Source organism: Panthera uncia, chromosome A2 (assembly GCF_023721935.1).
Source record: "Panthera uncia isolate 11264 chromosome A2, Puncia_PCG_1.0, whole genome shotgun sequence".
NCBI lineage: Eukaryota > Metazoa > Chordata > Mammalia > Carnivora > Felidae > Panthera > Panthera uncia.
Window position 1 is genome coordinate 125,694,460 of NC_064816.1, and position 15,337 is coordinate 125,709,796.

The 15,337-nt window shown below is 38.4% G+C and overlaps 1 protein-coding gene across 1 annotated transcript in view; it reads right to left on the reverse strand.

The window, feature by feature from the left end:
• Positions 1–15,337, reverse strand: part of DOCK4 (dedicator of cytokinesis 4) — a 430,038-nt gene that overhangs the window by 227,309 nt on the left and 187,392 nt on the right. The window contains exons 4-6 of the mRNA XM_049641704.1: positions 13,382–13,437; positions 8,503–8,599; positions 3,632–3,780 (exon numbers count right to left, since the gene is read on the reverse strand). Of these exons, the coding sequence (XP_049497661.1) occupies positions 3,632–3,780; positions 8,503–8,599; positions 13,382–13,437 (302 nt within the window). The remainder of the gene's footprint in view (positions 1–3,631; positions 3,781–8,502; positions 8,600–13,381; positions 13,438–15,337) is intronic.

The window sequence follows — 15,337 nt, forward strand, 5'->3', positions numbered from 1 at the left end:
TCTCGCTCTCTCTCTCTCTCTCTCTCTCTCTCATAAACATTTTTTAAAAAAACTTTAAAAACAATAAAAAGAAATGAGGCAAAGTGGGAAGGGAGAAAATGGAAAAAGAACTCTCAGAATACAGGAAACCAGAGTGGGGAGGGGAGGGTCAAGTTCTATATCAATGCAGTCATTAAATTGTTCCTGGACATCAGGAAAGAAGGATGAATGGATTCTCCCTCCCGTATGATCTTAGCAGGAAAGTCAAAGGACAGCACAGGATGCTATGGGGAACAAAAACAGGTACCATTATTTTAACTCTGATGCCTCCAGGTGAGAACACTTCTTTTCATGGCCCTGTTAGGGAATAAAATGAGTATCTCCTCCTCCTCTTCTCAAGCATCCCATATCCTAAGGGCTTCCCTTTACCACTCTTCAGCAGTGTGATAGATAACTTGAGATTGAACATTCTTTTTTGTTTCTCCTGAAAGGAGACAGAAGTTTACTGAATATACCACAAGGGAGTGGCAGGCAGGACAGCAAACGAGAGGCTGTCCACCAAGATCGAACATTCTTAAACTTGTGTTCATCCAGAGATCTACATGCTGACATATAATTTTGTAGGACAGTATGATCTAGCTTAACATTGAATAGAATTATCTGAATTTGCTTTTCATTTAGCACTATTCAATAAGAAAACTATACTTACAAGAATAAGGTAAATGCACAATCTGTACGCTGTAAATTGTTTTTAAATAACTGCTCAAAGAAAACAAAATGAGACCTCAGAAAATTCATGAATTTGAGGATGAGCTATATAAATTATATTGCTCGTTTTCATGCATCCATGTTTTACCAACTTACCATAAATTAGCCACACAACTGCCCAAAGTACAAGCTGGAACTTACGTGAGTCAAAACTGAGTCATGATTCAGTCATAATTAACGTTTTTCCCTCCGTCATCATCTTTCTTCCTAAAACTGAAAAAGTATCATCTTCTTGCCTGCTCTATATTTCCAAGTTATTTTTGATAAACTACTTCATCCAACTTTCTTCCTATTTACAAACTACTTTTTAAACTTAGACCACCATAATGACTAAGAGCCAATATAATTCAGTGAAAACTCAAAGTTTTTTTCAAAATAAAAAAAGAAACACATGATAGACAGTATGGGTCCCTTTCCAGCAACCATTAGATCTACCCTGCCCGGGCTGCCTCATCTCACAACACAAGACTGAAGGCTCAGCACAAATGGCTGCCAAGCTCTGTTCCTCAGGAAACGTTGTGTGTTTGGAATCATGTTGCCCTGGAGCGAAAAGACCCTTGGACCTTATCGAGTTCAACCTACTCCTTCCATGGATGAAGAAAGTAAAGTCAAGAAGGGCTCAGGAATTTGCCTCACGTCTTAAAAAAGCAGCGTTCCTAGTTCAGTGTCTTGTTGCCATTCCACACCTTGGGTTGTTTACACCCCACAGGAATGAATCTCCTAGAGACAAATAAATTAGGGCTACCACACCGGTCATCTGTAAAAAGGCTGAATGGCACATCTTGCTCAACAAAACAGCAGAAGGACTCTGGGTGAGAATGAGATTTAAAATGTGTTAGCAGGTTCCTATGTTCATACCTATATTAGGTCATATCTTGGCAGAATCAAAAGTGAATTCTGAGGGGTGCCTGGGTGGCTGAGTCAGTTGAGTGTCTGACTCCTGGTTTCAGTTTCAGGTCATGATCCCAGGATCGTGGGATCAAGCCCCTAGTCGGGCTCTGCGCTGACAGCGTGGAGCCTGCTTAGGATTCTCTCTCTCTGCCCCTCCCCCACTGTGCATGCATGCTCTCTCTCAAAATAAATAAATAAACATTTTTTAAAAAGATGTTGGCAAGGAGAAAGGGGAACACTTTTGCACTCCTGGTAGGAATGCAAACTGGTGCAGTCATTCTGGAAAACAGTATGGAGTTTCCTCAAAAAATTACAAATAGAACTATCCTATGAGCCAGCAATTGCACTACTATGTATTTACCCAAAGGATACAGGAGTACTGATTCAAAAGGGCACATGAACCCCAATGTTTATAGCAGCACTACTGACAATAGCCAAATCATGGAAAGAACCCAAATGTCCATCAACTGACGAATGGATAAAGAAGATGTGGTGTGTATGTATATATGTGTGTGTGTGTATATATATATATAGATAGATAGATAGATATAGATATAGATATATATTGGAATACCACTCAGCAATCAAAAAGAATGAAATCTTGCCATTTGCAACAACATGGATGGAGCCAGAGTATATTATGCTAAGCGAAATAAGTCAGACAGCCAGAGAGAGGTAAATATCATGTGATTTCACTCAGATGTGGAATTTAAGAAACAAAACAGATGAACATAGGGGAAGGGAAGGAAAAATAAGATAAAAACAGAGGGAGGCAAACCATAAGAGACTCTTAAACATAGAGAACAAACTGAGGGTTGCTGGAGGCATGTTGGGTGGGGGATGGGCTAAATGGGTGATGGGCATGAAGGAGGGTACTCGGGATGAGCACTGGGTGTTATATGTAAGCAGTGAATCGATGAATTCTACTCCTGAAATCATTATTACACTATATGTTAAATAACTTGGTTTTAAATAAAATTTAAAAATTAAAAGTAAAAATAAAAAAGAATAATTAAGAAAAAGTGGCTTCTGATAAAATAATTTCCTATGCTCAGAGAAAAAAGCACACTAGCTTCAAATCAGTTTTTCCAGATTAAGTAAGAGGCAAATTTATCTGTGGTATATGCCTGGCCATTTTCTCCTTTTCTGCCTGCCTTTCTTTCATTCTGTAGTCCTAAGATCCTTTCAAGGTCCAAACAGCAAATGGGGACTTGGGGAGAGGAAAGGAAGGAGGACATGACCAAATATGACATTGAGGGATCTTTTTAACTTCTTTCAACAAGCCTAGGATCACAGTCAAAGCTTATTCTAATTTCTCACTCACATATTAACATTCATACTTAGTATTAGTACAACATGAGCCTTGATTAGAGCTTTAAGTGATGAGATTTACTACAGTGCTTGGCTGTTATTTTAGATTAGTCACTTAGAGTTTTATTTAAAAGTAAATCTTGGTCTGCTTTTTACGGAGTTCTCCCAAGCAGCTCCTCAAAGAGCCTAATATATACACACAGGCGGAATTAGGGCAATAATGAACGCCCCACCGGTGCACCTGTTTTAAGACTTTTAATGGGAGCTGTTAGCATTAGTGTCTCCCTCCAGATTACTCTGGTGACATATTACCATGGTACGGAAGTGGTATATATTAAAAGCAAATACACATGCCAAACCCAAAGCCTATTTTTAAATAAGACCTATTTAGCAGAAGCCATATCTGGTTGATCCCTGTAAACATTTCATATTCTGTGAGCACATGCATGCCATCTGACCTCACAGGGCACTAGAGAACAAACAACTTCCTGTCACCCTTACCAGCCCTAGAGGATGCGGTGCTCAGCTCTACCAGTGACAGTCTGCACTAAGCACACAAACGGGAAAAAGCTGAAAAAGCCCCATATGGTGTTTTCTGGAGATATTACCAAGTAGTGGCTCACACCTAAGTGGCATCTGTCACCAGAGACACCCTCCATCCCCCGTGATGGACAGTACTCACTCATTGCCCCAGTCCAGGCGGGCAGTAATGTGGCGCTTCACATCCTTCATCCGGTCATGGGTCAGATGGCCCACCAGCACCTGCCGCCGCAGATCCAGGATTTCATTCATGATGTGCCACAGCCGGTGGAAGAGATCGCCTTCATTTCTCTGGGAAGGACACAAATGTGGAATCGGTGGTCAGTCCCCATAGTGAGTTGTGAGGTAGCCGTGGAGGAAAGGGAAGGCTAAGTCCTGCTTATTACCCTCTCTGCGCTTGACAGATTCTCTGTCAACAGACACCTCCCCCCTCGTGTTGTCAATTACATTTGCCACTCTACACGCTTTCATCCAGGTTCACGATGCTGCTCTTCTGCCCAAGAGTCTACCTCACTTCTAAGACTCCCCAGCACAGACAGCGTCCTCACTACGCCTCTGTACCCGGAGTCTGCACACCCTGTCTCCCCTTCGATCTCAAACTCTCCTTTCTGTAGCTCTCTCCCAATTCTATGTCCTTCAAGGCTCCACCTGAATTCCACTTCTGTCAGGAATCTTCCCTGATAACTTTTGCCCATGTTCTCATCCCCCTTCTCTGAACTGGCTGCATACAATTAAGGCCAATTCAGAGGAAAATACTGTTTCCTAATTATTTCTTGCATGTTGCTCTTAATGTTTACTGTATTTCCCATCATAAGCTGGGTACACCGAGGGCTCTCAGACTCATTCACTGCTACTCTCTGGTCACTAGTCACACCTCTAAAAAAAAAAAAAAAATGGCGTTTTCCCTCTTACTTGTTAAACATTCATGTAGATTCAAGATATTCTCCCCTGAGAAATTCATTAAGCAAGGCAGCTTAATGTAAGGAAGATGGGTTAAACTCCTGGCTTCAAATCCTGGTTTTGCTACTTACTAGTTTTATAGGCCTTGCGAGTGTGTTTTGTCATTTGTGAAACAGAGACAGTATGATCTCCCCGTAAGGTTGTTTTGTGGATTGGAGACAATGTTTGTGAAGAGAGCAGTACAGCACAGTGACGAAGAGCACAGACTCGGGAGCCCAACTCATTAACCTGCATTCCAGCTTTGCCATTTTCTGGTTGAAAAACCTTTGGCAATTAACCTCTTTGTGTGTATTTTCTTATCTGTAGAAGGAGTATCATAATAACTACCTGGTAGGGTCACAGTAAAGATTAATGAGTTCAAATACTAAAACTGTGAGAATAATGCCTGGCTTAGAATAAATATCACGTAAATGTTGGCCGTTATTAATATGGCTTGGTCCAGAATAAGCCCTCTACAAATATTGTGTCTTTACCAAAAGCTACTCTACATCTCTTACCCATGTGCTTAGGGCAAAAACCATTTCTCAATATCTGCCCTTCATCTTTCTTAACCAGAAGCTATGCTTTAACTTTCTACTAAAACATCAATACAGGACATTAAAGTATTGAGATTTTCATATATCTGAAGTTCTCTACAATGATAGACTTCTAGAAATATCAAAGTTCTGTGTGATGGGTAGGTACAGAGGCTCAGTCAGAACACATTTTTCTAATTTTATTTAAAAAAAAAATGTCTTCTGCCTTATCAATACTTGCTGACTTAAAGTGTTTTAATGTACTGTGCAGGTTAAACAAATGTGCTGGCGAAACACGAAGCATTCTCCATAATATTATCCCTGGTCTTCTGAGATACAAATAATCACACTCCTAACTCCTAAAGCACTCCATTGAGCTTGCTCTTCTATTCTCACTCTTTACTCATTTAATACACACCCATACAAGTCATTAAAGGGACACTGTAATGCAATCTTCTAGTAATTCACTGCTCAGTGTCTGTGTTTTCCACGTGGTGTAAGCTCCCAACCACAGACACCATGTCTGTCTTGGGCAGCCCCAGCCGCTGGAGAATGAATGAAAAAATAATGTGATTTATAGGAGGTCATATACTGTGGATCCTGAGAGGTAGATTCTGTTTAGGTCATGGGAAACCATCAGGGAAGATCAGGTAAACCTTGAGGATGTCAGTGGTCACGAGGAAAGGTCCACTAGAGTCAAAGAAAGTACATAAGGAAGATATAAAATAAGTCAAGTCCTGTGCAGGAAAATGGAGAGGCAGCTCCCTCTTGCAGTGACTGTCACAGGGCGAGAGTCACCTTCCCTGCTCTTGGGGAAGGTGTTTTGTAGTCGTGCAGGAGGATGGGCTTAATTTTCTAATGATGTCCCCTTTAGTACCTAAGTTTAAGAGAACGCTAAGATGAGAAGGAAGCCGGTTCCCTCAGAAAAATGAAAACCAGCTGGTCAGCTCTCCCTTTAGGAAAACGGACATACCTCAGCCCTGAGCAGCAAAGCTGCTCTCCTAATGTGTGGAACCAGTACCTATCTGGTCTGGCAACTAGTCATAAAATGATGATTCTTGAAAAACTGGACAGTTATGAAGACTATTTAGAAACATCAAAAATCCTCTTGATTTAACAGTATATGAAAAGGGTAGGGTAAAATATTAAACACCTGGAACAAAAGATTATCTGTAAGTTCCTGCAATGCATCAGAAATGTAGCCAAAACTGAACTGTGAGTATTGTAGTGTTTTAGAGAATGGGGAAGTTCTCATTTCCCTCAAAATGAAAAGAGCATAGGTTCTGGGGCAGCAGATCTACCTTCAGACTCAAGTTTCACCAGTTAGAGTGGGACCCTGAATAGGTTATCTCTGGTAAGATTCGGGAATAAAAACAATCTGGCAGAGCCCCAGGGAATAAAGATATAAAATACTGAGACAAAGGCCTGCACAGAAGTACTTAGTAAAAGATGGCTGCTGTATTTCTCCTAAGCTTTTTGTGGTTACATTGCTGATATTTTATTAAGTGATATTTTAAAGAATATTATTTAGGCTCTTACCAATGACATTAAAAAGAGCAACTAGCACTTCTTAAGTATTTACCATGAGCTTTTAAGCTAAATGTTCTACTACTATTAAGTCTATCTCATAAACTGCTTACAATTTACAAGATATTATTATCCTCATCAAACATCTTCCAGTGGAGAATCCAGGTGCCTTAAAAAACACTGGAAAAGAACATGGATGCTCAAGTATGATGAATCTGAACTAAAACATTGGGCTTGAAACACTCTTATCAGGAAGAGAGAAACCAAAAGGCCCAACATAAATAGCCAAGTCAACCTCATGTTCAAGGTCAAAAATCTGCTTTCTCCAGGTTAAACTTCATATTTGTTCCTAACATAACAGACTACCATGCCAGTATCTGGGGGAACTTTTAAATAACTTTCTCTCCATCTCCAGTACTCAGGACATTAAAAAGCTGGAAGGTTACTCCTAGAGCTTACAACACAGAGATTTTTCAAGCCAATCAAGTATGTCCCCAAAATAGATGCCTGCAACCTGAAAAGCAGGTAAAAATAGCTAGATAAGGCAGAATCAAGAGGAAATTCAACTTTGTTCCCCACAAGCAGCCTCATAAAAGGGAAAGTGCTGGTGCTCTAGCTCCACAAATGGATGACACGTACACTGCCATTATTTTTATAACTCGTATGTTGGGTATTTAAATGATGCAATGACCTGAACATTTCAGATAGTTTCATTTCCACGTTAATATTATGTACAATGTTATTTTAAGTGAAATAATACTTGGATTTTATATTCTTCCTGTTAAAAAAAAAAAAAAAAAACAAACCTGAAAGGGACATCTGCATTTCCTTTGCTGCCTCTCAGCACAGAGCCCCTGAGTTCAGTTATCTTGACTTTGCATTTACCTCATTCCAGCAAAGCTTAGACTGGCATTTCATCTCAGACTGCCCTGTGGATTTTAGTAGTGAGTCCTAAAGCCACCAGCTCTAGGAGGGCATGGTCAGAGAAATCCAACATCAAAAGGGGTTTTATTTTTAAGATTTTCTTGCTTCAGTGAAATATCCTATTTCATTTTATATGTAACAGACAATAAAAACTGTCATTCTGTGCCAATGTCCTTCACTAATTTGGATTTTCTCTTTGACAAGCTGTTTCAAATCATTTTGTCAGGCTAAGTACACCTTTGTATTTTGAACGCATCCCCTCAAATGATTAAGCTGTTCTATAAACGTCTTTGAAAATAAAAGGGGAAATAGCATTCATCTTCCTCAGACATGTTCAGAGATCCAAAGTGAGGGCCCTAGATTCACCTAAGAATCCACACTCGGCCATTTTCCAGCTGCTTGGCTCAGAGCAAGTACTGTACTTCACTCTCTGCCTCATTTTTCTCATTAGTAAGCTGGGAATGATCACGGTCACAATTTCCTTGAGTGGTTGTATGGATTAAATGAGATACTGCATACAGAGTACTTCTAAAGGGTTTGCAACACAGTTAAGCTCTCAATAAAGACAATTTGTTATAATAAGTAAATACATACATAAAAACATAACCCCCAAACATGGACCACCCCCCTGGTTTTCAAGAAACATTCCTTTCCCTTGTATATTTATAATATTCTTGTTCATTCTGCCTAAGGAGTCTATCATTTTCAGTACACTTGAATCATTTACAGAAAATTAGAATAAAATGCCACCAATACTCCAATTGCACTGAAAAGGAATTTCTTTTTCTTTGAAGATCAAAAATACTCAGAAAGCCTAACACAAGTTCCATGTAAACCATTCTATTTGATTAGATGCCAGAAAAATCATGTTTTACATTCCTACAGTTTGAAGAAGAACTCACAAAACACATGATTAGCGGACACACAGATTACAACAAGACTATGTCTTGTGAGGCTCTGTATCTCCAATTTCTGGAGGAGTACAAGTGCCTCACAGCAGGTGCTCAATTATTAGTCAGTGCTTACCCTTGTTCAAGTATTCTTAAAACAATTCTCTATCCGAAAAACTATGCCATTAAAAAGTTACCACATAGAGCTGTTTCCACATGGTTCCCCAGTCTCTTAATGTCGATGTCATTTCTGTTATAACAGAGTCTTCAGTGGGAATAACCATTTCAAATTGTCTGTGAAATTAAAAAAGAAAAACGAAGTATGCAGGTCATTATCATTGACAATAATTTTATTTTAAATCCTCTAAAAGATAAAACTAGAAAAGGAAACTGCCTAATTATTTTGGGTTCTGCACACAGTAATCAGGATCTTATCATAGACCTGTGTGAGGGATGTCATGTGGGTTATGGCACTGCAATACCAAAATGACCACCCACTTCATCAACGTCAACTTTGAAGAGTGTGGTAAGAAGCAACATTAACAGAAGAGTTCTGCTCCAGCCACAATTTGACCGCTGAACAACTCATTTAACCTCCCCAAACCCAAAAGCCTTCATGTAACATGAGGTCACCAAGCTCGCATCAACTATGAGATGGCTTTTGCTTTCTAAGCATTATGACCATAGGACTCAAAGACAATGACAGACTTGTTCAATGATCAGGATATTATGTTTCGAAACATGCAAAGTGACTTAGTATTATAAATATCTACACACTGAGGTACAGATTAAACACTCCCTTGCTCTTCTTTTTAATGTTTATTAATTTCTCAGAGAGTGTGTGAGTAGGGAGGGGCAGAGAGACAGAGGGAGACAGAGCGAGACAGAGGATCTGAGGCAGGCTCTGTGCTGACAGCAGAGAGCCCAATGCGGGGCTCGAACTCACAAACTGTAAGATCATGACCTGAGCCGAAGTCTGATGCTCAACCGAGTGAGCCACCCAGACGCCCCTGAACACTCACTTGACCTTATTAACACTTCATTTTTATTATCTGTAAGTGGGACCATGAAAAAAAAAAATTAGTATATTAATATTATCATGCATCATAGAGCTTAAGAGCTTCTGAAATCATAAATGTTCGAACATCCATTGCACAATGTTCTTCTCTCTGATTAGGGTAATATATTCTTCCTGTTTTTTCTCCACAAGTCACAACCATACTGGAAAACATTCATACCAACATCTACTAGGATATATACAGTGGTTCTGATGTTGAGAAGATACATGAAGATAGGGACAAAAAAAAAAAAATCTAGAAGGTTTCATTTACCCTCTGTGTCTATCTTTGACATATAACAACCTTTTTCTTTTTTCAAATTGTTTCAAGTGAAAATGCCTAAGTGGCTATTATTACAACTTTTCAAAAGAGTGTTACCTGCTATGTGATGGATTAGTTTCTTAACATTGAGTATGTATTTTTTCAAGGACAATAATATGTAGAAGGTGACAACATCTTAAGACAGTGAACCAGGTTGTCTAGATGATCAAGGGAAAATTACTTCTTAGCATGAGGCTAATAACTGGTCTGTAGCTCCTTTGTGATGTTATATCCAAAGGGTGTATAATTGTCTTTTGTAAAGTCTTCTTGACAGCAAGTAAGAAAACTAAAATCTTTACCAAGAGAGCCTTGTTTCCTCATTTCATAGTGCTGTTAAAATACTTGCTCTGTTAATATTCCCCTTCTTTCTAGACCTTAAGGAAACACAGCTGAAAATGGAAAACTGGGATTTAAACCTAGAAATAAAAGTAAACAGTAGTTTATGAACTGCGACATATCCAGAACCTTTTCTCAAGTCAACATGTGGCATTTGCAAATGGTAGCTCATGTATTTTGCTTCTGAAGCAGCTGTTGCAATTTAAATGATGAATATTTGGAGATACAGATTATAAAATGATCAGATGTAAGGTCAAGAAGGGAACGATGAATTTCCAGGACAACCCGACAACCCAGTTAACGTTTAAAAAGTGGCATGACCTCAAGCAGCAATTAAACAATACAGAAGTGGCCTCGCTGTTCACCAACTATAATTTAATTTAAGGACCCCCATCAGCCCTACATAGCTCTGAAACCCAGGACTGAATGTAAAGGCAATTCAGTCTGTGAGAAGTTGATTTGGGATTTGTTCCACCAAAATGTAAATTTTTAAGAATCTCCACAAAATCTCTGTTTTCAACGAGGCAGCTGTTTCCTCTTAATTACACCAAAAGCAAAAATCAATGTTCCAGTAGTCATAAGTAGTTGCCCCTGAAATTACATTTTACTTAGTTACTCTGAGATATACTTTGCAGCAATTTCATTCCAGTGGGCCATCAGGCTGCTAATCTTTCTTTTTCTTTTTTTTTTCTTTCCTTAAAGTTTATTATTTATTTTGAAAGTGAGGGGAAGTGGAGGGCAGAGAGAGGAGAGAAAGAATCCCAAGCAGGTTGTCAGTGCACAGCCCGATGCAGGGCTCAAATTCATGAACCAGATCATGCCCTGAGCCAAAGTCAAGAGTCAGATGCTTAACCAACTGAGCCACCCAGGCAGGCACCCCAAGCTGCTAATCTTGCAGTAAGAGAGGCAACATCAAAATCCTAAACAAGTTCTTTGGGAAAGCAATCATCTAGCAATATGTGTTCTCAAATGTTTTTCAGACTAAAGTTTTTCTTCCAGTTAATAGTCCTAGAATCTAGGGTCTCAATCAATTCCAATAACAAATTCTTCTTCTTCTTTTGAAAATCATTGTGGGCTCTACCTTCAGTGTTCTCTGCTATTTTAATGCTCATTATGCCCTGTATCACACAGAGAACCCACAACCAAGTCTTAAACCTACACAACTAAATTTTGAGACAACTTTATACATGCTTAAACTTCCTCAGGCTCAGGGAAGGGGGTCAGATACACACCAGTTACTGCCTAGGACAAAAATTTATAAATAAAAGAAGGAATTTATTTTGATAATGTCCCACCCAATCTGCTTTGAGAGGTAGGACTTCCAACGGGTCAAGTGAGGACTGCTATCATCTTTGCTAACATCCTCTCTTTCCCTTGGTCAGAGTGTAAGGTGTGGGCTGAGTGGCTCTTTGCTCTGGAGAGTTGAAGGCATAGGGCTGGGCTTGGGACAAAGGCAACAAGGAAAACTGATTGCATGGGTTTGCCCAGGTGGACACTATAAGGGTCAGGGTAGAGACCTTGGGGGTTCCACCTTGTCCAGCCCAGATCACTAGAGCAGAAATGTCAGAACAAAGAGTAAGCTTATGGTTTAAATATCTTCTAGAGGTTCCTCTGGTTTACTTGAGGGGAGCTGGACAGCATCAAAGTGAGCCTGGTGGGAGGGTTCCAAAAGGACTGATAACTCTGCTTGACTCATTTCTGGTGGGTTACAGCTGCACAACATTCCCAAAGGACACACATTTATTCAAACAGTAGTAGTAGGGGCCCCTGGGTGGCTCAGTCAATTGAGCATCCGACTTCACCTCAGGTCATGATTTTGCGGTACATGAATTCAAACCCCGCATTGGGCTTGCTGCTGTCAGCACAGAGCCCACTTCAGACCCTCTGTCCTCCTCCTTCTACCCCTCCCCTACTTGCGTGGGCTCTCCCTCAAGAATAAAATAAACATTAAAAGACCAAAAAAAAAGGTAACTTTCTAAAAAAAAAAAAAAGTAGTAGTGGTAAATATTAATATTAGAATTACGTTTTTAATCTATTTTAAATAATTACTACTGCTACTAGTAATGATAGTAATATTGCTTAAAGTAGCAGACATATAGGGGTGTCTGGGTGGTCCAGTTGGTTGAGCCGCGACTCTTGATTTCAGCTCAGGTCATGATCCCAGTGTTGTGGGATAGAGCCCTGTTTCAGGCTCTGCAATGACAGCGCAGAACCCGCCTGGGAGTTTCTCTCTCCCTCTGTCTCTCTGCCTCTCTCTCTCTCTCAAAATAAATAAATAAACTTTAAAAAAAGTAACAGACATATACATACAAGACATATAGTATAAGGATCTCCTAGACTCTAAGTTTTATCCATATAGGAAACTCTGAATGTCTTTATACCATAGATTCTCAGCCACCTGCAGAGATTATTTCACTAGATCAATACTCTACCTTTACAGACAGTAGATATAAGAATCATCCATTTAAATAGCATCCTTGGAACTTTCTTGGTAAAACTCAAATTTGAAGATCTCATTTACTATACTTTAAAATGTGCTTTAGTAATTCAAATAAATTGCTATTTTTTTTTTCTATTTGAAGAAAAATGTAATTTTGCAGTCGAATCTGTCTTCTTTCTTTTGTCATAAAATGACAATCATTCAGTGATCCAGGGCATATTTCTTATGGCACTGGCAGCAAATGTTTGGATCCAAATCCACACTCCACTTACAATGAATCACCCGCTCATGATAAGCAGTTAAATAAGCAAGTTCTACCGTTTTATACTATGGTATTTTATTTGAATGACCCTGCTATCCTGACAGCTACTTCAAGAACTTTTGCAAACAGACTGGAAAGACTTTTAAAATATATGAGAAATCTTAGGTGATCAATGAGCTCAATCAAACAAAGTACAGAAATTCCATTCCCTAAAATAGAAGAGTGGCTTTGTGAAGAGGTGACACGAAAACATGGTATTATCCCCATTTAGGGAAAAACAGTCAGTCTTGGGTGCTTATAATCAATGGTAAATCTAGGAAATTCCCAGGGTTTGAGACATGACTCAGCACTCCATGGGTTGACTGACATGCTTTCCTATATAGCAGAAAACCAGAAAGAACCCACTCTTGTGCTTACAATTAGGCTGATTCCATGATCTGTGGACAATGAGAGACCTCTGGTGCCCTCAGACTCTCTTCAGGTCTAGCACACATAGACGGAGTGCAGTAAATTGTCTCCACCAACCGCCCTCACCAGACAACACGGACAATGGCATGATCTCCTATAGTTCATTTTTCAAGACAATTACTAAGCCTTTCAAATTCTAAAATAAGCAATGGTTCTGTGAAAATCCTCTATTAATAAAACTCGTTTCTTACCCTTTGTTCTTCACACAGGCATTTTTCAAATGAACGTAGCTGGAAGGAAAGATACCCTGGAAGAGAAAACATGAAGGTTATGGTGCTAGTGGCTGGATAAGGGGGGGGGGGGGGGGGGGGGGGGTGGAAAGGGTGTTCACAAGTCATAGGCATACACTACAGTCATACAGCCAGAGCAATATCAGAAATAGGAAAAAACAACATCTCTATCACACTGGACCCATCCTTTTATTTTCCACCACTGACTAGTTTACAAATTCAGGGATTCTCTGAAGCAAATATAGTAAAAAAAAAAAAAAAAAAAAAAAAAAAAAAAAAAAATTAAATCTCACTCAAAAATCTATTCTTTACAAAACAGAGTTATTTAAAAATTTTCAGGAATTCTGCATAGAATAGAAAGCATGTTAGACTGAATTAAATTTTTTTTTAATATTGCATGATTTTCAAAGAGGGTTCTTTGTTTTTGTAGTTGTTCTCTTCTCTCTCAAACACTCGTGGCTATTTTTAAATACAGACACACAAAAAAATCACCGTGAATTGAGAGACAATACATATATTATGTGTTATGGAAGATCTCTGATGAAAACATAGCAGGAGTTAATCAGCAGGCTGCATTCTGATGGAACAAAAATTAAACAAAAGACACACGCTAGCTTAAAGCTTTTTATTGTAGAGAAAAGACAGGACAAGGCAATTGTTCCTTTGTTCTAAATGGGATGTTGAAAGAAGCAACATAAAAAAAAAATTAGCATCAATTTTATTGTCCATTAAATGACAATATCCTCTGAATGATTTTTGATGTGTAATCAAATGACAAATTCAATTAAATATTTAGGAAAGCAAATGCCATTTGAATATGTTATCACCATTGTGGATCCAAGGATAACATAAAATTTAATAAGCAAATTCTGTACATACAACAGTAATAAACAGATATACATGTTAAAAATATATTTTTTTCCTTCAAAATTTAAATTAACTCAAAATGGTAGGATTAACAAACAGAGTAATTATAATTAATAAGAAAAAGTCAGAACTTGAGGTTAGAAGAGTGGCAGAAATAAGTCCTATTTTTCTCAAAATTATTCTAAATAAATAATTAAGTACTAAAACTATATTTGCATGTGCCTTGCAGATGTCCAAAAATAACTTTAAATAAGGACTAAAATATTAAAAATATGAAATTTCTATACTCTTTTGCCCCTCAGCCTTTCCTTTAGAATGACCAAAAATAAATAAAAATACAGTTATTACATACAGCTGGATGATCCAGAGAAAGGTATAGTTAAGCAGAAAGGCAGGCAGAAGAATTTCGATTACTTACATTATATTTTGAGAATAAGAGATTATACAATTTCTTATCTAAAATCCTAATAAAGCCAGAATTAAACCAACACGTGAACATGACATGTAAGAGAGTATTACAGAATGTACAAAGAATGGCTAAAGGATTGAGAAGTTAAAGCAGAGTCACAGATAATAGTAAGGATTAGTTCCAAAGTCATAAAGTATACACATGAGAGGTAAAACAAAAATCATACTACTTCCTATTATAATTCCTGAGGATGTATATAAACATATAAAGGACAAGGAGTCTTAGCTTCTGTCTGGAATGGTAAGAAGGGGAAGCTCTTTATAATATGGTTTCCCCATGTTTCACCTGCCCAAACCCAAAAGGGGCAAGGTTGCTGAAATAAACGTGTTTCTCCACACTACTATTTTACAAATGATACCACAGAAAACTTAAAGATTAAATACCTCTAATTGATACTTCTTTTGGAATATCCATTTACCCTGAATTTTAATTTCCCCTTGAATTTTAATTTTGCCCTCTGCTAAACTAACACTTCAAAAAGATTTTGTTTATATATAATGAGCTTATTAAGGTCTTCTCAGTACAAATTGCAAGAGCTATGTTGGATTACCACTTGAGTAGCATGTCTTAATGATAATCCA